This window comes from Mandrillus leucophaeus, unplaced genomic scaffold (assembly GCF_000951045.1).
Source record: "Mandrillus leucophaeus isolate KB7577 unplaced genomic scaffold, Mleu.le_1.0 Scaffold972, whole genome shotgun sequence".
NCBI lineage: Eukaryota > Metazoa > Chordata > Mammalia > Primates > Cercopithecidae > Mandrillus > Mandrillus leucophaeus.
Window position 1 is genome coordinate 237571 of NW_012110608.1, and position 26027 is coordinate 263597.

The 26027-nt window shown below is 39.5% G+C and overlaps 2 protein-coding genes and 1 pseudogene across 5 annotated transcripts in view; 2 read left to right on the top strand and 1 right to left on the bottom strand.

Moving 5' to 3' along the window:
• SH3BGRL (SH3 domain binding glutamate-rich protein like) overlaps positions 1–22014 on the bottom strand; it is a 102815-nt gene extending 80801 nt beyond the window's left edge. For 2 of the 3 annotated variants that reach the window (XM_011970787.1, XM_011970788.1), the window contains exon 1: positions 21525–22014. In XM_011970787.1, coding sequence (XP_011826177.1) covers positions 21525–21569 — 45 coding nt within the window. In that variant the 5' untranslated portion in view covers positions 21570–22014. The remainder of the gene's footprint in view (positions 1–21524) is intronic. The other variant, XM_011970785.1, reaches the window with a different exon arrangement.
• Positions 211–562, top strand: LOC105532609 (annotated as a pseudogene).
• The window catches only part of HMGN5 (high mobility group nucleosome binding domain 5), an 86870-nt gene continuing 82673 nt past the window's right edge, over positions 21831–26027 (top strand). Inside the window, exon 1 of one of the 2 annotated variants that reach the window (XM_011970781.1) lies at positions 21831–22036. The gene's annotated coding sequence lies outside the window, so the exon portion shown is untranslated. The remainder of the gene's footprint in view (positions 22037–26027) is intronic. The other variant, XM_011970782.1, reaches the window with a different exon arrangement.

Consider the following 26027-nt stretch of genomic DNA (forward strand, 5'->3'; position numbering starts at 1 on the left):
TTGTTGTGTCTCTGCCAGACTTTGGTATCAGGATGATGTTGGCCTCATAAAATGAGTTAGGGAGGATTCCCTCTTTTTCTATTGATTGGAATAGTTTCAGAAAGAATGGTATCAGCTCCTCCTTGTACCTCTGGTGGAATTCAGCTACGAATTCTGTCTGGTCCTGGACTTTTTTTTGGTTGGTAGGGACGTTGTCTGCACGCACTCAGAATGGTCCAGCATTTGATATACTGATGTAGGCTTTCCTACAATACAGCTTCTAACAAAAGCAGGCTGTCTCGAATCCCTGGTAATAGAATTGTTTACCTTTTTACCAAGAAGGTTGGGAAAGCATCAAAATCTGCATGTGGTGTGTGCCCAGGCAGACTTTGAGGGGTTTGTGCTGTAAGACCTAAAAGTTCTTATGAGAATGTCCAAAACAAAGAAACATATTAGCAGGGCCTATGGTGGTTCCATGTGTGCTGAATGTGTTTGTGATAGGATCAAGTGTGCTTTCCTTATCGAGCAGAAAATCATTGTGAAAGTGTTGAAGACACAAGCACAGAGTCAGAAAGCTAAATAAAAAAATGAAACTTTTTTGAGTAATAAAAATGAAAAGCCAAAAATGAAAAAAGAATAAGGGAGGAGACCACCCCTCATATTGTCTTATGCCCAATTTCTGCCTCCAAAGAAAGAAAAAGTAAAAATTAAAAGCCAGAAACAAAATCCACAAGCAGACAGCCCGGCGCCACACCCTGGGCCTGGTAGTTAAAAATCAACCCCTGACCTAATCGGTTATGTTATCTATAGATTATAGACAGTGTATAGAAAAGCACTGTGAAAATCCCTATCCTATTTTGTTCTGATCTAATTACTGGTGCATGCAGCCCCCAGTCATGTACCCCTTGCTTGCTCAATTGATCACGACCCTCTCACACACACCCCCTTAGAGGTGCGAGCCCTTAAAAGGGACAGGAATTGCTCACTTGGGGAACTCGGCTCATGAGACAGGAGTCTTGCTGATGTCCCCGGCCGAATAAATCCCTTCTTTCTTTAACTCGGTATCTGAGGAGTTTTGTCTGTGGCTCGTCCTGCTACATTTCTTGGTTCCCTGACTGGGAAGCGAGGTGATTGGCGGATGGTCGAGGCAGCTCCTTAGGCAGCTTAAGCCTGCCCTATGGAACATCCCTGCGGGGGACTCCGACCAGCCTGAGCATTGCGCATCCTGAGAGCGCTCCTGGGTAGGCATTTACCCCGGTGGGACGCCTCACCACAGCGGTGTATGGCAGGCCCCCGTGGAGGATCAACGCAGTGGCTGAACACTGGGAAGGAACTGGTACTTGGAGTCCGGACATCTGAAACTTGGTAAGACTAGTCTTGAGAACTTGCCCACTCCATTTCAGTGGAAGCGTGGCCTGATCACCCAGGGCGTGCCTCTATCGGCACTTTGGTTTGGTTTTGGTTTTGCCTTGGTTTGAATTGCGTGACAGGACCGGTCTTGGGAACATGCCCACTCCATTTGAGTGAAAACGTGGCCTGATCACCCACAGCATGCCTTTATCGGCACCGTAGTTTTGGTTTTGGTTTTGATTTGGTTTAAATTGCTTGACAGGACTGGTCTTGGGAACTTGCCTACTCCATTTGAGTGGAAGCGTGGCCTGATCACCCACAGCATGCCTTTATCGGCACCGTAGTTTTGGTTTTGGTTTTGATTTGGTTTAAATTGCTTGACAGGACTGGTCTTGGGAACTTGCCTACTCCATTTGAGTGGAAGCGTGGCCTGATCACCCACAGTGTGCCTGTACCGGTACTTTGGTTTTTGTTTTTTATTTGACTTGGATTGCTTGACACTTTGCTTTTGGTTTTGACCTGGCTTAGATTTTTTGATACTCTGATTTTGGTTTTGATTTTGGTTTGGCGTAAACTGTAAAAGTGTGTGTGTGCCCTTTTTACCTGTTCTTTGTTTTGTGGTGTGCATGTGGTGTGAGCGTGGTGTTTTGTCTCGAGGAAACATGGGTCAGGCACAAAGTAAGCCCACCCCACTAGGAACTATGTTGAAAAATTTCAAAAAGGGATTTAAGGGAGACTATGGAGTCACCATGACACCAGGAAAACTTAGAACTTTGTGTGAGATAGACTGGCCAGCATTAGAGGTGAGCTGGCCGTCAGAAGGAAGCCTGGACAGGTTCCTTGTCTCGAAGGTATGGCACAGGGTAACCTGTAAGCCAGGGTACCCGGATCAGTTCCCATATATAGACTCTTGGTTACAGCTGGTTTTGGACCCCCACAGTGGTTATGAGGACAGGCAGCAGCAGTACTAGTAGCAAAGGGACAGTTAGTTAAGGAAGGTCCTCGCTCCACCCACCGAGGGAAGTCAGCACCAAAAGTCCTGTCCGACTCAACACCAGAAGAATCATGGCAGGAATTGGTACCAGCAATATCCCCTCCTTATCAGGAGGAATGGCTCCCCACTCCTGAACCCACAGCACCTCCACCTCCACCAGATGACCACACCCCTAGACCACCCAGAGTAGACAAGAGAGGAAGTGAAGCCACGGGAGAAGCTCCTCCCTTGGAAGCTGACTTATGGTCCAAGACTGGAATCCAAATGCCCCTGAAAGAGCAGCTATATACTGGAGTAGACGAGGACGGACACATGGTGGAAAGGCGTGCCTTTGTGTATCAACCTTTCACCTCTGCTGATCTCCTCAATTGGAAAAATAATACTCCATCTTACACTGAAAAGCCTCAAGCTTTAATTGACTTGCTCCAAACTATTATACCGACTCATAATCCTACTTGGGCTGATTGCCACCAGCTGCTCATGTGCCTCTTTAATACAGATGAAAGGCTAAGGGTGCTCCAGGCGGCAACTAAGTGGCTAGAGGAGCACGTCCCAGCTGATTACCAAAATCCCTAAGAATATATAAGAATTCAACTGCCAGGAACAGACCCCCAATGGGACCTGAACGAGGGACCAGACATGGAGAAGCTAAGACGGTACGGTGAGGCATTAATAGAAGGTCTAAAGAAAGGGGTTCAAAAGGCTACAAATGTAAATAAAGTCTCTGAGATCATCCACGGAAAAGAGGAGAGTCCAGCGCAATTCTATGAAAGACTGTGTGAGGCTTATCGTATGTACACTCCTTTTGATCCAGATAGCCATGAAAATCTGCACATGACTAACATGGCCTTAGTTAAAGCACAGAAGATATCAGGAGAAAATTGCAGAAACAGGCTGGGTTTGTAGGTATTAATACCTCACAGTTACTGGAAATAGCCAGTCAAGTGTTTGTGAATAGAGATGCAAAAAGCCACAGAGAAAGTCGTAAGGAAGGCAAATGCCAGGCTAGGCGAAATGCCGACTTACTGGCCGCGGCCATTAAGGGATTCCCCTGAAAGGAGAGGGGAAGGGGGGTTCAGGGAAGAATACCCAGTCTAATTGCCCATGCTTGCAACGTAACCAATGCGCCCATTGAAAGGAAATAGGGCATTGGAAAGATAAGTGTCCCCAACTGAAGGAAAAGCAAGGTGGTTCAGAACAAAAGACCTCAGATAAAGACGAGGGAGCTTCGTTCAATCTGGTTGAAGGGTTATTGGACTGAAGGGGACCGGGATCAAGTGCCCCCAAGGAGTCCACAGTCAGGATTACAATTGGGGGCAAGGACATTAAGTTTTTGGTCAATACTGGTGCTGAACACTCAGTAGTGACCACCTTGGTCGCTCCCTTATCCAAGAAAACCATTGATATAATCGGAGCAACAGGAGTTTCCACTAAGCAGACTTTCTGTCTACCACGGACCTGCTCGGTGGGAGGACATGAGATAGTTCACCAGTTCTTGTACATGCCTGGTTGTCCCTTGCCCTTGCTGGGAAGAGACTTGCTTTAGCAAGTTGAGAGCTACCATCCCCATTACAAAAGAGGGCTCTTTACAGCTAAAGTTACTGGGAACAGGAGTTATCATGGCCCTTACAGTCCTCCGAGAAGAAGAATGGAGACTTTTTCTAACCGAGCCAGGCCAAGAGATAAAACCAGCTCTAGCTAAGCGATGGCCCCAAGTATGGGCAGAGGATAATCCTCCGGGACTAGTGGTCAACCAAGCCCCTGTACTCATAGAAGTTAAGCCTGGGGCACAGCCAATTAGACAAAAGCAGTATCTGGTTCCCAGAGAAGCTCTTGATGGAATCCAGGTTCATCTCAGGTGCTTGAAAGCCTGTGGAATTATAGTTCCTTGCCAGTCTCCATGGAACACCCCTCTCCTGCCTGTCCCTAAGCCAGGGATCAAGGATTACTGACCAGTACAGGACTTGCGCTTGGTCAACCAAGTTACAGTGACTCTGCACCCAACAGTTCCTAACCCTTACACATTGTTAGGGCTGCTCCCCGCAAAGGACAGCTGGTTTACATGTCTGGACTTAAAAGATGCCTTCTTTCGCATCAGAATAGCTCCTGAGAGCCAGAAGCTGTCTGTCTTTCAGTGGGAAGATCCGGAGTCAGGTGTCACTACTCAGTACACTTGGACCCGGCTTCCCCAAGGTTTCAAGAACTCCCCTACTATCTTCAGAGAGGCCCTGGCTCGAGACCTGCAAAAGTTTCCTGCTAAGACCTAGGCTGTGTCTTGTTCCTGTACGTGGAGGACCTTCTGCTGGGACACTCCATGGCAGTCGGGTGCACAAAAGGGACTGATGCCCTGCTTTGGCACCTAGAGGACTGTGGGTACAAGGTGTCCAAGAAGAAAGCTCAGATCTGCAGACAGCAGGTACGGTACCTGGGATTCAGTATTCGGAAAGGGGAGGGAAGCCTGGGGTCAGAAAGAAAGCAGGTCATCTGCCACATACCGGAACCTAAACCATAAGGCAAGTAAGGGAATTCCTAGGAGCTATGGGGTTTTGCAGATTATGGATTCCAAACTTTGCAGTACTACCCAAACCTTTGTATGGGGTTACAAAGGGGGGTAATCGGGGGCCTTTTGAATGGGGGCCTCTACAACAGCAAGCCTTTTGTAAACTAAAGGAAAAACTTATACTGGCCCCAGCCCTAGGACTACCAGATTTGACAAAGCCCTTTACACTCTATGTGTCAAAAAGAGAAAAAATGGCAGTTGGAGTTTTAACCCAGACTGTGGGGCCCTGGCCAAGGCCAGTGGCCTATCTGTCAAAACAACTAGACAGGGTTTCCAAAGGCTGGCTCCCAGGTCTAAGGGACTTAGCAGCAACAGCCCTGTTAGCAGAAGAAGCAGATAAACTAACCCTTAGGGAAAACCTGAATATAAAGGCCCCCCATGCTGTGGTAACTTTAATGATTACCAAAGGACATCATTGGTTAACAAATGCTAGATTAACCAAGTACCAAAGCCTGCTATGTGAAAATCCCCACATAACCACTGAAGTTTGCAACAACCTAAACCCCACCACCTTGCTCCCAGTATCAGATAGCCCCGTTGAACATAACTGCGTAAAAGTTTTGGACTCAGTTTATTCTGGCAGGCCCAAACTCTGAGACCATCCTTAAACATCAGTAGACTGTGAGTGGTACGTGGTAGGGAGCAGCTTCTCCAACCCCTGCAAAGTGACTCTGAAGACCACGACAAACCCTGCTCCAGTCACACCTGGAAGCTGACTGGTCCACGCACGGCTGAGGCATGAGGAAACTCATTGCAGGGCTCATTTACCTTAAAATGTGAACTTTTACAGTAAGGACTTCAACTGACCTTCCTCAGACTGAGGACTGTTCCCAGTGTATACATCAAGTCACTGATGCAGGACAAAAGGTTGCTACAGTTCTATTATTTTATGGTTATTATAAGTGTACTGGAACTCTAAAAAGAATTTGTTTGTATAATGTTATTCCATACAAGGTATGTAGCCCAGGAAATGACCAACCTGATGTGTGTTATGACCCATCTGAGCCTCCCATGACCACAGTTTTTAAAATAAGATTAAGGATTGAGGACTGGTGGGGGCTCATAAATGATATGAGTAAAGTGTTAGCAAAAACAGAAGAAAAAGGGATTCCCAAACAAGTCACCTTAAAATTTGATGCCTGTGCTGTCATTAATAGTAGTAAGTTAGGAATAAGGTGTGGTTCTCTTAATTAGAAAAGAGACTATATGGCAGAAAATAAATACATCTGTCATAAATTAGGACTGTGTGGAAATAAATGTAAATACTGGTCTTGTGTCATTTAGGCCACTTGGATAAAAAAAAAATGAAAAGGATCTAGTCCACCTTCAGAAAGGAAAAAAATGGCCTTTCCTGTACTAAGGGACAATGTAACTCCTTAGAGCTAGTAATAACCAATCCCCTTGATCCTCGCTGGGAAAAAGAGGAGCGTGTGACCTTAGGAATCGACAGGGCCGGACTGGATCCTCGAGTAAATATCTTGGTTCGAGAAGAAGTTTACAAATGCTCTCCTGAGCCAGTGTTTCAAACTTTCTATGATGAACTAAATGTGCCAGTACCAGAAATTCCAGGAAAAACAAGAAATTTGTTTTTGCAATTAGCTGAGCATGTAGCCCAGTCTCTCAATGTCACTTCATGTTATGTATGTGGAGGAACTGTAAAAGGAGACCAATGGCCATGGGAAGCCCGAGAATTAGTACCTACTGACCCAGTTCCTAACGAATTCCTGGCTCAAAAGAATCACCCTGATAATTTCTGGATCCTAAAAGCCTCAATTATTGGACAATATTGCATAGCTAGAGAAGGAAAATAATTCACTCATCCCGTAGGACGACTTAGTTGTCTGAGACAGAAACTGTATAATGGTATCACAAAAACAGTCAGTTGGTGGAGTTCAAATCACACAGAGAGAAATCCATTTAGTAAATTCCCAAAGTTGTAAACCGTATGGACCCAGCTGGAGTCCCACTGGGACTGGACAGCCCCCACTGGATTATACTGGATATGTGGGCATAGAGCTTATGCCAAATTACCTGACCAGTGGGCAGGTAGTTGTGTTATTGGCACTATTAAACCATCTTTCTTCCTACTGCCCATAAAAACAGGCGAACTCCTGGGCTTCCCTGTCTATGCTTCCCACAAAAAGAGAAGCATAGCTATAGGAAATTGAAAGAATGATAAATGGCCCCCTGAGAGAATCATATAATATAATATTATGGTCCTGCTACTTGGGCACAAGACGGTTCGTGGGGATACCGGACCCCCATTTACATGATCAACCGAATCATACTGTTACAAGTTGTCTTAAAAATAGTCCCTAATAAAACCGGCAGAACCTTGACTATTCTGGCCCGGCAAGAAACTCAGATGAGAAATGCTATCTGTCAAAATAGATTAGCTCTCGACTACTTGCTAGCAGCTGAAAGAGAGGTCTGTAGGAAATTTAACCCTACTAATTGCTGCCTACACATAGATAATTAAGGGCAAGTAGTTGAAGACATAGTTAGAGATATGACAAAACTGGCCTATGTGCTCGTGCAAGTGTGGCATGGATTTGATCCTGGGGCCATGTTTGGAAAATGGTTCCCAGCGCTAGGAGGATTTAAAACTCTTATAATAAGAGTTATAATAGTAATAGAAACCTGCTTACTGCTCCCTTGTTTGCTACCAGTACTTCTTCATATGATAAAAAACTTCAACACTACCTTAGTTCACCAAAATGCTTCAGCACAAGCGTACTATATGAATCACTATCGATCTGTCTTGCAAGAAGACATGGGTAGCAAAAATGAAAAGTGAGAACTCCCATTACTGAGTGAGAGTCTCAAGTGGGGCAGAGAATAAGGGAGGAGACCACCCCTCACATTGTCTTATGCCCAATTTCTGCCTCCAAAGAAAGAAAAAGTAAAAACTAAACGGCAGAAATGAAATCCATAAGCAGACAGCCCGGTGCCACACCCTGGGCCTGGTAGTTAAAGATCAACGCCTGACCTAATCGGTTATGTTATCTATAGATTACAGACATTGTATAGAAAAGCACTGTGAAAATCCCTATCTTATTTTGTTCCAATCTAACTACCAGTGCATGCAGCCCCCAGTCACGTACCCCCTGCTAGCTCAATCGATCACGACCCTCTCACGCACACCCCCTTAGAGTTGTGAGCCCTTAAAAGGGACAAGAATTGCTCACTTGGGGAGCTTGGCTCTTGAGACAGGAGTCTTGTTGATGTCCCGGCCGAATAAACCCCTTCCTTCTTTAACTCGGTGTCTGAGGAGTTTTGTCTGCGGCTCATCCTGCTACATTTCTTTGGCTCCCCACAGATCTCCTCTTTTGGTTTCTGGGCCAGGTGCACGAATGGCTTTGCAGGGAAGAGTGCCAGTCCCTTTCGGGCTGTTCAAGTCAGGGTCATTGAGGATGGAGAATTATGAGTCAAATACAAGTTCCAGTTTATCTTTATGGGTTTCATTTTCTCCTGCAGGTTCTAGTTTGCCCTTGCTCAGCTCTACTTCAAATCCAGCTTTTCTTCCCAGTTGCCAGCTCTGCTAACCTATGATGACTTTAGCTCCATACCGGATGTGAAGGCAACTGCAAAGCTCCCACAACTGTGCAGGTCTAAAACTGAAAATAAATCCATTATTCCATATTACTATAGTAGTTCTGCTTCTCTAAGTGATACGGATTCCAATAAATCTTTCCTATTCAGAATACATACTTGGTTACAAATATTCTTTTGTGCATGCCTTTCTTTTTTTAAAATTTGTGATATTTTCAAATGAAATAGTACTAATGTACTGAGCCTAAGTATGTTATTTTATTCTCCCTTGTTTTGGGGATAGGGACTTGGAATATGCTCTTTCACACAATTCCTCTCAAAACTGGTAAGCTGAGGAATTGGGAGTCTGCTCCATAACCAGAGAATGCAGAAAAACTAACAATTAATTTGAACTTCAGTGTAATAATGAGTTAAAAACTACCTGAGTGAATTAGCTGTTTCTTTGAAATATGTCTTAATGTGACACTTGGAAAGTTATATCACTCATGATGAACTCTAAATATTAAAATATTGATAACAGGCTGGGCATGGTGGGAAAAAAAGCAATATGTTCTAAAGAATCAAACTGATCTTTACTAAATTTAAGCAAATAAACGGTGGTAATAAAAATTGTCCAGCTGTTCTTCATACATTTTATGAAAATTTTGACTTTGCTGCTTATTTTTTACAAGGGAATTAAATGCTTTTGAAATAATATGCATTTGTCTGATAAAATTATTCGTTGGGCATTCACAGATAGAACAACATAAAAATATTTATTTGCTATCATTCTTTCCTATCACAAATATTCATGTTCTCTCTCTGTCACAATTTCCAAATATTAATTGTTGAATATTCCAGCCACTAGACACTGAAGTAGATTAAAGTTGATTCTATGGTGAAATTAAAGAATCAACAATGATCTGATAAATCTAGACTGGGAAAACAGACAAACAGGATTTTTCTAGGAAAAATTCCAGTTCACTTAATTTTCTTCTTTTTTAATAACTCTGGAATAATATCATTTTGTTTTAACTATTTTCAGCAATCTTCTTTTTCCTTTCCTCTCACCAAACTAGTCAAATGTGAGTCTACATACTCATCTCTTCCTCATTATTTGTTCCAGTTCTTAATCTTTCCCAATCAGGCTGTTGTTTTCACCAATCTACTGAAACCGCTTTTCTCCAAGGTCACTAATAATTTCCTTATTTTGAATTCAGTGACCTTTTATCAGTTTTCACAATTCCTGTATGGAACTAACAAACAATGTTCATTCTCCTTGAAAAATCTTCTCTACCATGGTTTCTATTACAAGATGCTACTCTGACCTTTCCTAATGAATCCACCTGTTTCCTGCTGTTCCTGTTTCTTTCACCTCCTCCGAAATGTGAACATTCAGCAAAGTCCTGTCCTTGGTTTGAGCTCTCATCTCATCTCATGCTATAATTCCTTTCTCCTAGTGAGCTCATTCTTTTCCACCATTTGAAGTAGCACCTATACATGAATGACTCCCATATCTACTCTCCATCCACCATCTTTCCCAAACTCTAGTCACACGTTTCCAACTAGCAACTGCAAATCTCCACTTGGGTGGCCTGTTTTGCACTTGAATTTCAACAGGCCATCCACTCATATGTGAACAAATATTTATTTAGAAACTTACCAATTTATAATTATATTCTGCGTAATAAGAAGTGAAAGGGGTAGATGATAAGTTGCTACTCATCACTTTGTTGAATTTTGAAATAGTACTACCATTCTACAGTAGAGTTCTACAAAGTATTTTTAACTTTTGACGGGTCCATTAATAAATGAGGAGGAAAGTTAAAAAAATAAACTGTAAAAATATTGACCTTGCCTCAAAATCTGTTCATTAGGTTCAGAAATCTGCCTTATATGACTTGAAGCAGTTGCTAAGAGGCAATTGCTAAAGCTTAAGAAAATATTTAGAAAAAATGCATAATGCTATTATATGCAACATGCCATCTATCTTTTTATCATATGCTTTTACATAGAATAATGACTCAATCATTAATCATACGAAATAAAAAGTTCTATATATTTTTACTAAAACATACACAAATTAATGTCCACCATTCCAACTTCAAATATTTGAAGAAATTGTATGATATCAAGTGGTGGTTCTTTGTGGAGGTGTGGATGTAGAATTCGGTCATGATTACCTCAATCACTGGGAGATAGTCAACTATTTTTTCTTATAATTGCTTTTGGAGAAATCCATGTTTTGACAATTCAAGGTTTCAAATTTCATTTTTTTTCCTTCCCCAAAATCTCTTCTCTTATATGAGCTGTCGCACAAGATGGAATCTCATTTTTTGTGCTAATAGCTCCTTTTGCGGCATTCTTCACATATTTTAAGAATATAATGTTTATGCACTGTATCGCTAGTTTTATACTTTAACCAAAAAGTACAGTTATAAGACTTTCCTACTCAACCACATTATGAAATGAAAAAAAAATCAATTCAATCTCTGTAAATGAATAATTTTCAAAAAGTAATTAGACATTGATTTACAGTAAATCCACTTGGACATGTAGACATAATTTTGACAAGATCGTATTAGATGCTTTGGGTTTTCATGAAACCTAGAGTGACTGACTTTGGAAAGTACACACATGCTGTGTGTCTGCTGGGACCTGTCCCAAGCAGTCCCTGACATTTGGGCAGCATAAGGATCCCCTGGGATGTGTACTTTACTTCTCGAGTTCAACTCTTAGGTAGAGCAGATTAAATCCCAAGTGAGACATGCACTCCTCTCTTAAGCTCCCCATACAGAGCCTAATCATAGTCACACAATTTCTAATTGATGTAAACACACACTAACAAAACTCGTTCTTCAACTTTAACTTAAAAATCTAATAAAAAATCCTAATCTGATCTGATGGGCAATCTGCAAATGTTTAGTCACATTTTTTTCACAATATTTTTTACTTGCCTTTCAACATCCTCTTTTCAAAAAAAAAAAAAAATCGCATGAATTCAAAGTTGGCATAAAATTTTCCTTACTTTGGATCTTGTCACACTTCCATTTTGCTCACTTTAAAACTCACCAGGTGTTTGTCTTGTTATCTGGCAAATTGTCTCATCACCACCACCAACCCTGATTGTCCCCTCAACATTGTTTAGAAAGTTTAAATTTAACATCTTTATTCTTTGTTTTTATTATTTTTTATTTTTTGTAGACACAGGGTCTTGCTTTGTTCCCCAAGCTGGTCTCAAATGCCTAGCCTCCAATGATCGTCCCCCTTGCACCTTCCAAAGTACTGGGATTAAAGACATGAGCCATTGTGCCAGGCCTACCTTTACTCTTAAGTTTTAAGTAGAAATTCACTGAAAATACGTCACCCCAACTACTAAATCTTTTGAGAAGTTAAAACTATTTACCTGAATCACATGACCAATTGTTTTTTCTGAAAGTGTGAGATCAGATTTCATCATTTTTAGTAATGAATTTCCAATAACACTTTGTATTAGAGTTCTCTTAGAGGGACAGAAGTAGTAGGATATATGTATATATACATATGGGGAGTTTATTAAGTATTAACTTACATGATCACAAGGTTCCACAGTAGTCTTTCTGTAAGCTGAGGAGCAAGGAGAGCCAGTCCAAGTCCCAAAACTGAAGAACTTGAAGTCCGATGTTCGAAGGCAGGAAGCATCCAACACAGTAGAAACATGGACTGGGAGGCTAAGCCTGTCTCTCTTTTTCACGTTTTTCTACCTGCTTTATATTTGCTGGAAGCTGATTAGATTGTGCCCATCAGATTTAGGGTGGATTTGCCTTCCCCAACCCACTGACTCAAATGTTAATTTCTTTTGGCAACACCCGCACAGACACTACCCAGCATTAATACTTTGTGTCCCTCAATCCAATCAAGTTGACACTCAGTATTAACCATCACACACTTCTAGAAGCTTTCTTTCATGATACTCTTCTTTTCTTTTCTTTTTTTTTTTTCCTTTTTTTTTTTTTTTTTGACAGAGTCTCTCTGTCGCCCAGGCTGGAGTGCAGTGGCGAGATCTCGGCTCACTGCAAGCTCCGCCTCCCGGGTTCATGCCATTCTCCTGCCTCAGCCTCCTGAGTAGCTGGGACTACAGGCGCCCATCACCACGGCCCAGCAATTTTTTGTATTTTTAGTAGAGACGGGGTTTCACCGTGTTACCCAGGATGGTCTCGATCTCCTGACCTCGTGATCCGCCCACCTCAGCCTCCCAAAATGCTGCGATTACAGGCCTGAGCCACCGCGCCTGGCCTACTCTTCATTTTAAGTTACTCATATTCAGTTTGTGAGAATGATGAGAGGCAAAGAAAGTTTTATGATCTACTCAAATCACACAGGCAATAGCCAATAAAACATATCTCACCCTTGCAGCTAAAAAAGCTTTAAAATCCCTTCAAAAAGCAATTCATCTTATCTTCTTTTCATTAGATTGCAATAAAATGATTTTCTTAAATTGAGATTAAGGTACATGTTCTGCATTCTAACTAATAGTATATGCTGAGCTCTTATAACTTTGATTTTCTCCTCTGATAAACTCAAGTTCTCCACTTGATAACAGACCACCAGAATTATCCTTAGTATTTCTATAGACCACCTATTGCTATAGATCAATTAATTAAGAAGTATTTTTCATGGTTTTTCAAGTTCATCAGAAAAGAAGCATTACAATGACTTGTAAATCAGTTTCAGAGCTGCATTCAGAGTGGGTAATTAGTGAATATCATCAAGTAGGCAGAATAGCATAGGGCTTCAGATGAGGGTCCCTGGAATCAGACAAACCTGGGGGATGCTTTGCTAGCTCTGTGACCTTGCTAGGTCTCTGAGCCTCTCATCTTAAAAACAGAGCTAATAAGAGTACTGGCTTCACTGAGTTGTCAGAAAAATGAAATAATACATGTAAAGTTCTTACCAGTGTGCCTGACTCAATGAATTATAGTTCTTAATATTATTATCCACTAAAGCTGACAATTTGTATGAGAAATTAAAGTAAGATGATTGATCATATGTTTAATAAATTAAGTACTTGTATATGCTTGTGTTCCTTCTAAATCAAATTTGATATAACATAATGAAGAGAACGGTCTCCAATATCATACAACTACTATTAAATATATATTTACTCATAATTTTAACAGAAAAATATGCTACACTTATAATGAAACAACTGGCTGAAAGGTGATGGTGAAACAGACATTTTCTCATGTAGTAAATGTTACCTAAGATGAATATTCTCTGGTGTTTGAAAGGTGAAATTTTATTTGTCTTGACTCACTTTTGGAAATCCCCCAAGCAGAAAGGGTTGGCTCGACCCTAACTCTAGGATAGGTTTCATTTCCAAAAAGGACTAAACCAAAGGGACAGGAATCAAAGACTAGAGTCTAAAACCAGAGTTTACAAGTTATAGCAGTACTGCCTTCCTGGTTAATTTAGATTTACAGAATCATAGAAACCACCTTTTAATTATGTTGGTCTATAACCACATAACATGGAAGAGAATCAGTCATAAAAATTCAGTATGTAACACAGGCCAGCATAAGAAAGTACAGACAAATATTATTTTTAAGTGTGCCCTCGATTAATTCATTTGATTTAAAAAAAAAAAACTAAATTGTAAAAGAACATGGTGCTACTATCCTCCCTACACCCAGCCTGCCCACCAATGCCAACTCTCATCTCACCCTCGAGTATGGGTTATGAATGAGGACACATTTGCTACTTAGACATCATCCCCTCTTAAATGACAATTGTATTTAAAACTCATATTAACAGGATTTTTATGTAGTATTGACAATTTCTATTCAATAACTATATACAGAGGATGTGTAAATAACACAGTGTTTAGGAGTGGGTTCTGAAGTCCGAACAACCGGAGTTCTAATCACAGCCCTGCCATTTCTAGCTCTTCGGTCTTGACCAATGTACTTATGTTTCTGGATCTCAGAGATACCCCCTCCAATTAGATAAAATGAATCTAATAGTAGTTATTACTATGTTAAAATGTTATTGTAAAGATAAATTAAATAAAATAATGTAGGTAAAGCCCTGGGCACCTTACCTGACATATTCAATGCATAAATAAGTGTTGTCTTTACTATTACTAAAGTCAAATCTTAGCGGCTGAGCTCAGTGGCTCACGCGTGTAATCCCAGCACTTTGGAAGGTCGAGGAGGGTGGATCACTTTAGCTCAAGAGTTTGTGACCAGCCTGGGTAACATGGTGAAAACCTGTCTCTACCAAAAATACAAAAGTTATCTGGGCCTGGTGGCGCATGTCTGTGGTCCCAGCTACTTGAGAGGCTGAAGCAGGAAGATCGCTTGAGCCTGGGAGGCAGAGATTGCAGTGAGCCAAGATCATGCCATCACACCACAGCCTGGGTGACAGAGTGAGAGTCCATCTTAAAAAAAAAAAAAAAAATTAGTTATGCTAACAAAAGGGCAATACAGCAACAAAAAACCTAGCGTCATTGAATACTTTAAATATACAGTCTTTGAATTTGTTATGATATTTTTAAACTTATATTTGAATTTTTTGCCTGATGTTCTGGCAATCTGCAAGACTTCAAACAAACTAATAAACCAACATGCAAGACCTGGGCTAGAAACAAATCCCCTTGCTTAAAATTCTTCTCTGCAGCCCAAGTGTAAAAAGTCAGCTTTGTCTTTCATATTAATCAAAACAGTCATCATAAATGAACTGCCTCGTCTCTCTAAATGTACTTTTGTTTAGCCTTGGTCTGGATTGAAGAAAGTAATTAAAAACTGGGTTTAAAAGGCCTCCTAGTGGGCTGCAAAGTAGATCTGAAAGGAAACAGATGGTCAGATAGTTAACCAACAGCTTCTCTCTTAATCTGTTTACTTTTATCAGTAAGAAATGAAATACAAAATTCAACTTTGATAATTCCATTAAAGCAGGAAATGTTTTTGTAAATGATACATGGTTAATTGCATAATATATATTTCATAAAAGATTTTAAAGATTAGCTACAGAGAATATTCAATCTGATTGATATTTGAGGTTTTATTTATTTTTTCCCTAGGCTAACCCTGGTGGAGGGTTTATTGATCAAAACCCTTTCTCAACAAAGTAACTAGTCTTTGTGCTAGAAATAAGTCCATTTTATCTTTCTCTTCTACCAAATAATGAATTTTTTTTTTTTTTTTTTTTTTTTGAGACGGCGTCTTGCTCCGTCACCGAGGTTGGAGTGCAATGGCACGATCTCGGCTCACTGCAACCTCTGCCTTCCGGGTTCACGCCATTCTCCTGCCTCAGTCTCCCAAGTAACTGGAACTACAGGTGCCCGCCACCACGCCCGACTATTATTATTACTATTACTTTTTTTTTGCATTTTTAGTAGAGACGGGGTTTCACTATGTTGGCCAGGCTGCTCTTGAACTCCTGACCTCGTGATCCACCTGGATCGGCCCCCCAAAGTGCTAGGATTACAGGAGTGAGCCGCCGCACCCGGCCCAGATAATGAATCTTTTACTAAACTTTCACAATATATTCTTCCCTACAACCATTCAACATTTAAGCATCTTTCTAAATGCCCAAGAATCACCATCACTGATCACTGATCAGCCTCTTTTTGGGCCAAATTCTTCCAATGTTTCTGTGAAATTTAGGAAATCAGCCATCAAACACTAAGCATCAATTTGAAAGCACTGATCTTGAGTCTCTGCATTTGCCATACGAAAGTTGCCATTTTCCACTGTTAGCGACCTCCAAAAAGCATGTCCCAGTCATTTGGTGAACAGTTTCTAATTTTAGTCTTCTAAGTGAACGTTTTCTATGAACACCTTTAAACAACATTCAAACAAACTTTGGAAGATATGACAAAAATCTTTGCATACACAAAATCAATGTTTAATGTAAAAATACAGAGAAAGAGCAGCAAAACATTCTGCACCTAAAATACAATTATTTGAGAATCACATAATGAAGAACTGTGTCTTGCTCTTCTATATTATCCAGATGAAGAAAATACTGTGACTAGTGACTAATGATTACACAATCAAGAATGTTGTTTTATCTGTTGTTATAAATTGTACAGAGTACAACCATAGAGGAAAATTATGTATATTTAATTTATGGACAATCCAAGCTACAATCAGCTTCTGTTTTATCAGTTATATAAAATATATCAATTTTTAAAAGTTACTTCACAATTAAAACCCTAAGAAATCTATTTCCCACAATCTTAAAATTCCTACACCAAGGCACAAATAGAATGCATAGATGCCATGAAATGGAGATCATTATGGGTCGTGGGGAAATAAGTATGGGGAAAAACTCCCAAACCAGTTAAAATTCTCCAAGCTATCATCACTCTAGCAATTCTCATCCTAGGCCAATGTTGATTTTTGTTTAGAAAAGTTATTGCAACCTATTAAGTTATGTAGGCTCTGGGATTCCTGTTTTCCATTAAATGTAAATTTACAAGGCATTACAATTTCAAGAAACAAAACGTGGCATATACCTCTGTGTCACAGTGAGTTAAAACATGCATAAACAATTCTGAACAGGCAGAAATCACTTCATATAGACAGACAACTTGGAAGCTGCATTCTTGTTAAATGGTTCCCATCAAACTAAACAGTATTAAGGCCTGAATTTTATACCTTGACCTATACCAGACCAGTTTAGGCTTTCCAACTGTGTAGGTCTTCTCTATCTTCTTGGCCTTGGGTGAACAGTCACTTACCCTTCTTACTGACATTCCCTTTTAGACATAATATTCCTCCTACACACTAGCTGCCCATTTCTCTATTCCCCTATATGTACATGCCTGGGCAACTCTTCTTCCACTTACAGGACTTACTTCCTCCCCTACCTCTTACCTCATGTTCAAATTTATCTCCTCATGCCTACTACTAGTTGCCATAAATCACTGGGAGGATGCATTTCTTTGTGGTTGAGTATATATTCTTTGGATTCAAACATCTTGCTTGAATTCAAGCTCCATGGCTTACTAACTGTGTAACCTTGAGAAAGTTATTTACTCTTTGAACCTGTATACTGTATTTCCTTCTCTGAAAAACAGAGATAATCATAGTGCTTAATTCAAAGGATTATTATTATTTTTTTTTTAATGAGATAGTATCTGACATACTTAAGGGTTTCTACTGACTATCATTATTATGGTTACCATCAAGAAGTCCATTACTTTGGTCTGAGCAAAGATTTTTTGGGTAAAACCTGAAAAACAGGCAATGAAAGTAAAAATAGACAAATGGAACAACATTAAGCTAAAAAGCTTCCGCACAGCAAAGGAAACAATCAATAAAGTGAGGAGAAACCTAGAAATGGGAGGAAATATTTTCAAACTATCCATCTGACAAGAGATTAATATGTGCAATATATAAGGGAGTCAGTAGCAAAAAAGAAACCCACAAACAAACAAATAATCCAATTTTTTAAAATGGCAAATGATTTCAATAAACATTTCACAAAAGAAGACATACAAATTGCAAACAGGTATAAGAAAAACTGTTCAGCATCACTAACCATTAGGGAAATGCAAATCAAAACCATAATGAGTAACATCTCACTCCAATTAAAATGGCTATTACCAAAAAGATAACAAATGCTGGTAAGGGCACTGAGAAAGCGGAATACTAGTATACTTTTGGTGGGAATGTAAATTAGTACCGCTGCTATGGAAAACAGCACAAAGATTTCTCAAAAAAGCAAAAATAGAACTACCACATGATCTAGAGCTGCCATGGAAAACAGCATAGAGGTTCCTCAAAAAACAAAAATAGAACTACCACATGATTTAGCAATCTCACTTTTGGGTATATATCCAAAAGACAGGGTATCAGTATATCAAAGAAATATCTGCACTCCCATGTTTATTAAATAACTATTCAAAATAACTATGATATGTGGCTAAGTGTCCATCAATGGATGAACGAATAAAGGAAATGTGATATATATATATTATATATATAATATATATACACACACACATACATATACACACACAAAATAAAATATTATTCAGCCATAAAAAATGACATTCTGTTATTTGTGACAACATGGATGAGCCTGGAGGACATTATTTTAAGTGAACTAAGACATAACACAGAAAGGCAAAAGACGTATCACACGTTCTCACCCAAGTGGGAGCTAAAAAAGTCGATCCCATGAAGATACTGAGTAGAATGGTGGTTACCAGAGGCTGAGAAGGGTAGGGGGAAAGAGGGATGAAGAGAGGTTGGTTAATGAGTACAAAACTACAGTTAGATAGAAGGAATAAGATCCACTGTTCAATTGCACAATAGGGTGACTATAGTTACCAATATAATTTACTGTATAGCTAGAAAAAAATAGCTAGAATATTTGGAATGTTCCCAACACAAATAAATGATAAATGTTTGCAGTAATGGATATCCTAATTACCCTAATTTGATCATCACATATTGTGTGCATGTATCAAAATATCATATGTTCCCCATAAATATGGGCAATTATGATATATCAATAAAAATTAAAAATGGAATCCATTGCAAAGACCAACATACTTGTTTTCATTTCTAAACCTTTAAGAAGCAAATGCTACTCTTCACTATTAGGCCACTTTTTTTAAACATTTTTTTTTAATAAGGCTATGAGGTACAAAGACTCTTGGGATATAGACAAAATAAGTTAACATTGTCTTGCCAATTATCACAGATCCAGATCCCCCAGTCTGCCCAGTATAACCAGTATAACATCTATTATTGTTGTTTTTTTTTAATGACAATCAGTAGGAAGATTAAGAAACAGTCATTATATATTTATAAATTGCTACTACCAATCCAAAGCAAAGAAGCTTTTAACTGTTCTTCAGACAACTAAACTTAGTCACATCAAATTGAAGTATCTCACTATCTTCAATTGTAGGGTTCCATCAGGATATTTGCTCAAAACTTTCTAACTTATGTATTAAAACAAACAGGGCATCAATCTTAAAGGAAAACTTTAGTACAGCAAACTGAAAAGTGCCTTTCTGAAGTAAATAATCACCACTCCATTCATGTTACAAAGAAGTACTCACTTTACACTGTTTTAGCATTATTTAAAAGTGTTGTAATATTATAATAAAGCAAGGATTTATTTTGGTATTATGAAGTAGAATTTTGATAACAGGTTCATATGAACTGTAATTACTACAGTAGATAAATTTCTAATTACCCATGATTAAAAAACTGAAATAAAATACAAATACCATAAACATCTGCCATTTGCATGGTCTTCAACAATAGAGTCCAACAAAGATGGGAACAATAGACACTGGAGACCACAGAGGAGGGAGGGAGGAAGGCAAAGGTTGTAAAATTACCTATTGGGTACTACACTCACTACCAGGGTGAGAAGTTCAATGGTACCCCAAACCCTGCACAGTATACCCACGTATCAAACCTGCACATGTACCCTTGGAATCTAAAATAAAAGTTGAAATCTAAAAAAAAAAAAAAAAAATGGAATCCAATAAAGGAAATAATAGAAGACAGCAGCCATTTCTAAGGCTCTTGGAAACTTAAGACTTAACAAAGAGATGTGCAGTTATTCTTACTTGAATAGAAATTCTGAAAGCAGTTTCTTCTTGAATCTACTTTTGAAGGAGGGGTAGAGGAAGGAGAAAGCAAAGGATAAATAACAGTATTGAAACTGTATGACTCCCAAAGCAAAACTAACTGCCTGATCTGTTCAGTCTCGTTAGGGGTTTAACTAAAGGCATTAAGCTGAACTTTACAATTATTGGGTTGAGTTGAGACTCTGAGCAACTCAAATTTTACTTTGAAGTATTAGACAATATGTATGGAAAATAATAAAGCAAGAGGCTCATAAAATGAAGTCCAAAGGCAATATAAAAGTTGTTCTTTTTTTCAACCTAAACTTGTTCAAAAAATGTAAGTTTAAATTTTCTGATATTCCAAAATTGCATAAACACATCCACACACGGTGGACAGAGAAGACAAAGTTCAAATATCAAGGTTCTTGTGATTTAACATAACCTCCAGTTCTATTCCACATCCTCTCAGGTGTAAATAAACAAGCCAAAAAATAAAAAACACACAACAACCTGGATTAGCTCTGCTCTGCAGCTCAAGAAGAAGGAAGGGGTTCCTATATCCTACACCCTGAGCCCACACATCTGTTCTCGCCACTGTCTGCCTTTCTCTTGAGTTGTGAAAAGCAGAAGTACTTTCATTTATCACAAATATGCACTCATCTTGCACCCCAGTTTATCATATTCTCCCGACAGCTGCTGAAAATTTGTTATTCTAAATTAAGAGTAAGTGAATCCATGAAGGAGAAAGTCCTATCATTTGAAGCAGCAGCCACTCAGCCTGCCACTACACAAGAAGCAACTGAGTTCTCAATATATTTGAAGCAGTGAGGGAACTTTAAAAGTAAAATATTTTGAAAAAAATAGAAAAAGTCAAAATAAGGGACAATATGGGGGGGGGAGACTGAATCTCTTGTCACATTAAGTTAAAAAAAATTTACGTCATTGTTCCCAACTTCCCCTCCCAGTTTGTCTAGTTCTAACAGGCCTTTAAGCTCAAGTTAACCACTCTCTTCTACACACTCTCAAAATAACTCTATTACCAGGGTCTCACTCACCCAGAATAATCACAATGCCTCAGTAGGCCTCCACTCAAACCCCACCAGTTACAGCACGTGTACCCCCATCATTTACAGAAGTGCACTCCTCCTTGCCTCAGTACTTAGGGCCTATTCATCAAATGTCTCACTCTTGAAACTCACCAGTGTGCGATTTTACTTGACTTCACGTAACCCTAAAGACCGTATAGCACCAACTCCCATCTCCCAAAACTTGGTAGCTTTCGTTTTCCTTCAAAGGAGAAATGTGCCCCCCAATGTCACGAAGCAAACAAAGCTGAACTCTATGGGGGAAAAAAAAAAATGAAATCGATGCAACAAAGGGAAAAAAGGGAAGAAGAGGGGTGGGGTGGGGGATGCATGAGTCTTCCGAAGGAGAAGCTGCCAGAGGAACTTCTGCATTTTAATGGTTCTGGGGCAGGAGAGGACTGGTGTGTAGGAAAACAACAAAGGTGGACTCCCCACTCTCCTTACCGCCGTAGAGCCAGAAGAAGATGCAATATATACACGGATCACCATCCTGGGAACAGCGGCTGCGGTTGTTTGGGTCCTGAAAAGGGCTGTGGAGCAGCTGCAGCAATGGCTGGAATCCAGCTAGGGGCTGAAACAGCGGTTGGCAGAGAAGGGTGGGGGAAGGTGGAAGGGGAACTCGCCAGAGCCCCGCCTCCGCCTTTAGCAGCTTCCACCGGGCTCTCTAAGCGCTGCAGTTCCAGCCCAAAACCCCGGAAGGAACAGGCTGTTTGCATCAATTCTATTTTTTTTTTTTAATAGGGAATCTCGAATAGCACCGCGAGATCTGTTGAAACATTGATTTTTGACGATTCCTTCCCTGAGAAGAGGGCGAGGAGAAGAAGAAAGAAAAAGGAGAACTGAATTGAATTAGATTAGCATGAAAGACCTTTTCACGCGGAGACTAAAAGTGCTGCGCATAACTTCCTGCTCAGAAATGTATGCAAATAAGAAGACAGATCCTGAAAGAGCAAGCTGTATGTTGAAAACCCATGTTCTCAAAGCCTTGCGCATTTTGAGATTCCTATTATGTAGTGATTTTTCTGATCTTAGCTCGTTGTAGGAATTAGGCACTAAAGTACTGAGCAATGCAACAGAGCTTTGAAGGAAAGTTTCAGGTTTCCTTAAGCCCAGAAATGGCAGGATTGGTTTTCTTTTTGAATTTTGTGTTTTGTTAATTAGGGAACCCTGCTTCCGTGGGAATTTGCAGGAGGCCTGATTGGCAAGTTTAAGAATGAAGGAAAAAATTACAAAGAAAAAATTGAAAATATTGTGTAAAACGATGGATAATTTTAGTTTTGTTTTGCTTTTTAACTGACTGAAGTAAGGTATTTGGGAGAACATATTGCAGATGTTGAAATGGTGAAGAGAGAGAGTAGATGGTTATTTGTAGCTCTAAGGAAATGAGCAAACAGTTGATAATGTCCAGAGACAGACTATATACTTCAAAGTATAGTTTTAGGTTCCCAGATCATGTTAAATGAACAGAAAAAAAGGAATTTGCAAGATGAATGAGAATGGAGAGAAGGAGTGAGTCGCTTGTCCTACTTCTTTACCTTTGCTGTTTTTCCACTGTCTCCAGTCTATGGTTTGCTATCTTTGTCTAGGCTCAGTAATTACAATAGATTTGTAACTGTTCCCTACCCACAGGTTTTTGCTTCTCCAATCTGTCTTAAATACTAATTCCAAATTGATCTCTTTACATGTTGTCTTTAAAACAACCTCAAGAGGTAAGTGCTATTACATTAATTTTACAGATGAAGAAACTGAAACTCAGAAAAATAATTTTCCTAAAATCATATAGTTAGTAAATTCCAGAGTCAAGACTAGAATCAGGTCCAACCAACTCCAGAGGCCACTTTATTATTATTAATATTGTTTTAATTATACTTTAAATTATAGGGTACATGTGCACAACGTGCAGGTTTGTTACATACGTATACATGTGCCATATTGGTTTTCTGCACTCATCAACTCCTCATTTACATTAGGTATTTCCCCTAATGCTGTCACTACCCCAGCTCCTCACCCCTTGACTGGCCCCAGCATGTGATGTTCCCTGTCCTATGTCCATAGGTTCTCAGTGTTCAACTCCCACCTATGAGTGAGAACATGCAGTGTTTGGTTTTCTGTCCTTGTGATAGTTTGCTTAGAATGATGGTTTCCAGCTTCATCCATGTCACTGCAAAGGACATGAACTCATCCTTTTTTATGGCTGCATAGTATTCCATGGTGTGTATGTGCCACCTTTTCTTAATCCAGTCTATCACTGGGATATTTGAGTTGGTTCCAAGTATTGCTATTGTGAATAGTGCTATAATAAACATACATGCGCATTTGTCTTTATTGTAGAAAGATTTATAATCCTTTGGGTATATGCCCAGTAATGGGATTGCTGGGTCAAATGATATTTCTAGTTCTAGATCATTGAGGGATTGCCACGCTGTCTTCCACAATGGTTGAACTAATTTACACTCCCACCAACAGTGTAAAAGCATTCCTATTTCTCCAAACCCTCTCCAGCATCTGTTGTTTCCTGACTTTTTAATGATTGTCATTCTAACTAGCATGAGATGGTATCTCATTGTGGTTTTGATTTGCATTTCTCTCATGATCAGTGATGATGAGCATTTTTTCTTGTGTCTTTTGGCTGCATAAATGTCTTCTTTTGAGAAGTGTCTGCTCATATCCTTTGCCCACTTTTTGATGGGGTGTTTTTTTTTTTTTTTCTTGTAAATTTGTTTAAGTTCTTTGTAGATTCTGGATATTAGCCATTTGTCAGATGGGTAGATTGCAAAACTTTTCTCCCATTCTGTAGGTTGCCTGTTCACTCTGATGATAGTTTCTTTTGTTGTGCAGAAGTTCTTTAGTTTAATTAGATCTCATTTGTCTATTTTGGCTTCCGTTGCCATTGCTTCTGGTGTCTTAGTCATGAAATCTTTGCCCATGCCTGTGTCCTGAATGGTATTGCCTAGGTCTTCTTCTAGGGTTTTTATGGCGTTAGGTCTTTCATTTAAATCTTTAATCCATCTTGAGTCAATTTTTGTATATGGCGTAAGGAAGGGATCCAGTTTCAGCTTCCTACATATTGCTAGCCAGTTTTCCCAGCACCATTTATTAAGTAGGGAGTCCTTTCCCCATTGCTTGTTTTTGTCAGGTTTGTCAAAGATCAGATGGTTGTAGATGTGTGGTATTATTTCTGAGGGCTCTGTCCTGTTCCATTCCATTGGTCTATGTCTCTGCTTTGGTACCAGTACCATGCTGTTTTGGTTACTGTAGCTTTGTAGTATAGCTTGAAGTCAGGTAGCATGATGCCTCCAGCTTTGTTCTTTTGGCTTAGGATTGTCTTGGCAATGCAGGCTCTTTTTTTGGTTCCATATAACTTTAAAGTGGTTTTTTCCATTTCTGTGAAGAAACTCAATGGTAGCTTGATGGGGATAGCATTGAATCTATAAATTACTTTGGGCAGTATGGCCATTTTCACGATATTGATTCTTCCTATCCATGAGCATGGAATGTTCTTCCATTTGTTTGTGTCCTCTTTTATTTCATTGAGCAGTGGTTTGTAGTTCTCTTTGAAGAGGTCCTTGACATCCCTTGTAAGTTGGATTCCTAGGTATTTTATTCTCTTTGAAGCTATTGTGAATGGGAGTTCACTCATGATTTGGTTCTCTGTCTGTTATTGGTGTATAGAAATGCTTGCGATTTTCACACATTGATTTTATACCCTGAGACTTTGCTAAAATTGCTTATCAGCTTAAGGAGATTTTGGGCTGAGACAATGGGGTTTTCTAAGTAAACAATCATGTCATCTGCAAACAGGGACCATTTGACTTCCTCTTTTCCTAATTGAATACCCTTTATTTCTTTCTCTTGCCTGATTTCCCTTGCCAGAACTTCCAACAGTATGTTGAATAGGAGTGGTGAGAGAGGGCATCCTTGTCTTGTGCCGGTTTTCAAGGGAATCATCCCAGTTATTGCCCATTTAGTATGATATTGCCTGTGGGTTTGTCATAAATAGCTCTCATTATTTTGAGATATGTTCCATCAATACCTAGTTTATTGAGAGTTTTTAGCATGAGGGGCTGTTAAATTTTGTCAAAGGCCTTTTCTGCATCTATTCAGATAATCGTGTGGTTTTTGTCATTGGTTCTGTTTATGTGATGGATTACATTAATTGATTTGCATATATTGAACCAGCCTTGCATCCCAGGGATGAAGCCAACTTGATTATGGTGGATAAGCTTTTTGATGTGCCACTGGATTAGGTTTGCCAGTATCATCAGAGATATTGACCTAAAATTATCTTTTTGTTGTTGTTGTGTCTCTGTTAGGCTTTGGTATCAGGATGCTGCTAGCCTCCAGAGGCCACCTTCTTACCTATTACTGTTAACTCACTGCCAGGAAGAAGGAAAGTACTTTAAAAAAAGTTAGCTAGTTTTTCATCCTAAAACACCACTTTCTTATATCACTGAAGACGATGTAGGCAGAAATACTTAAATTAGCTCTCCATTTACCATCAAACTAAACCTAAATTATGTTGCTAAACAGTTTTCGCCATAATCTAGGCCCACACTATTCATACAATCTTACTTATTGCTCTCTTAAACTAACTTCCCTAGGTATGCAATCATTGTTGGCTACCCGCTGCAATTATCATGCTTATGGTCACTCTCATGCCTTTGCTCTTCCTGTTTCTTTCTTCGCCTTCTCCCCACATTCTCATAACCTTTTCTGCCCTCTCAACTTATCCAACTCTTGCCTTTTCTAGACACAACTCAAAATCTTTATACAAATAATCAGGTAAAAGTAAGTCAGCATGATCTAGTCACCCTCCTCATTGCCAACATCAGGGCTTCTGTTATTGCACTTTTTGGCCTATTCAACAGGAGACTCTTTCTTCTGTTTTTTTTTTTTTTTTTTTTTTTGAGACTGAACATAATTTGTCTTATACTATCGTAGTACGAC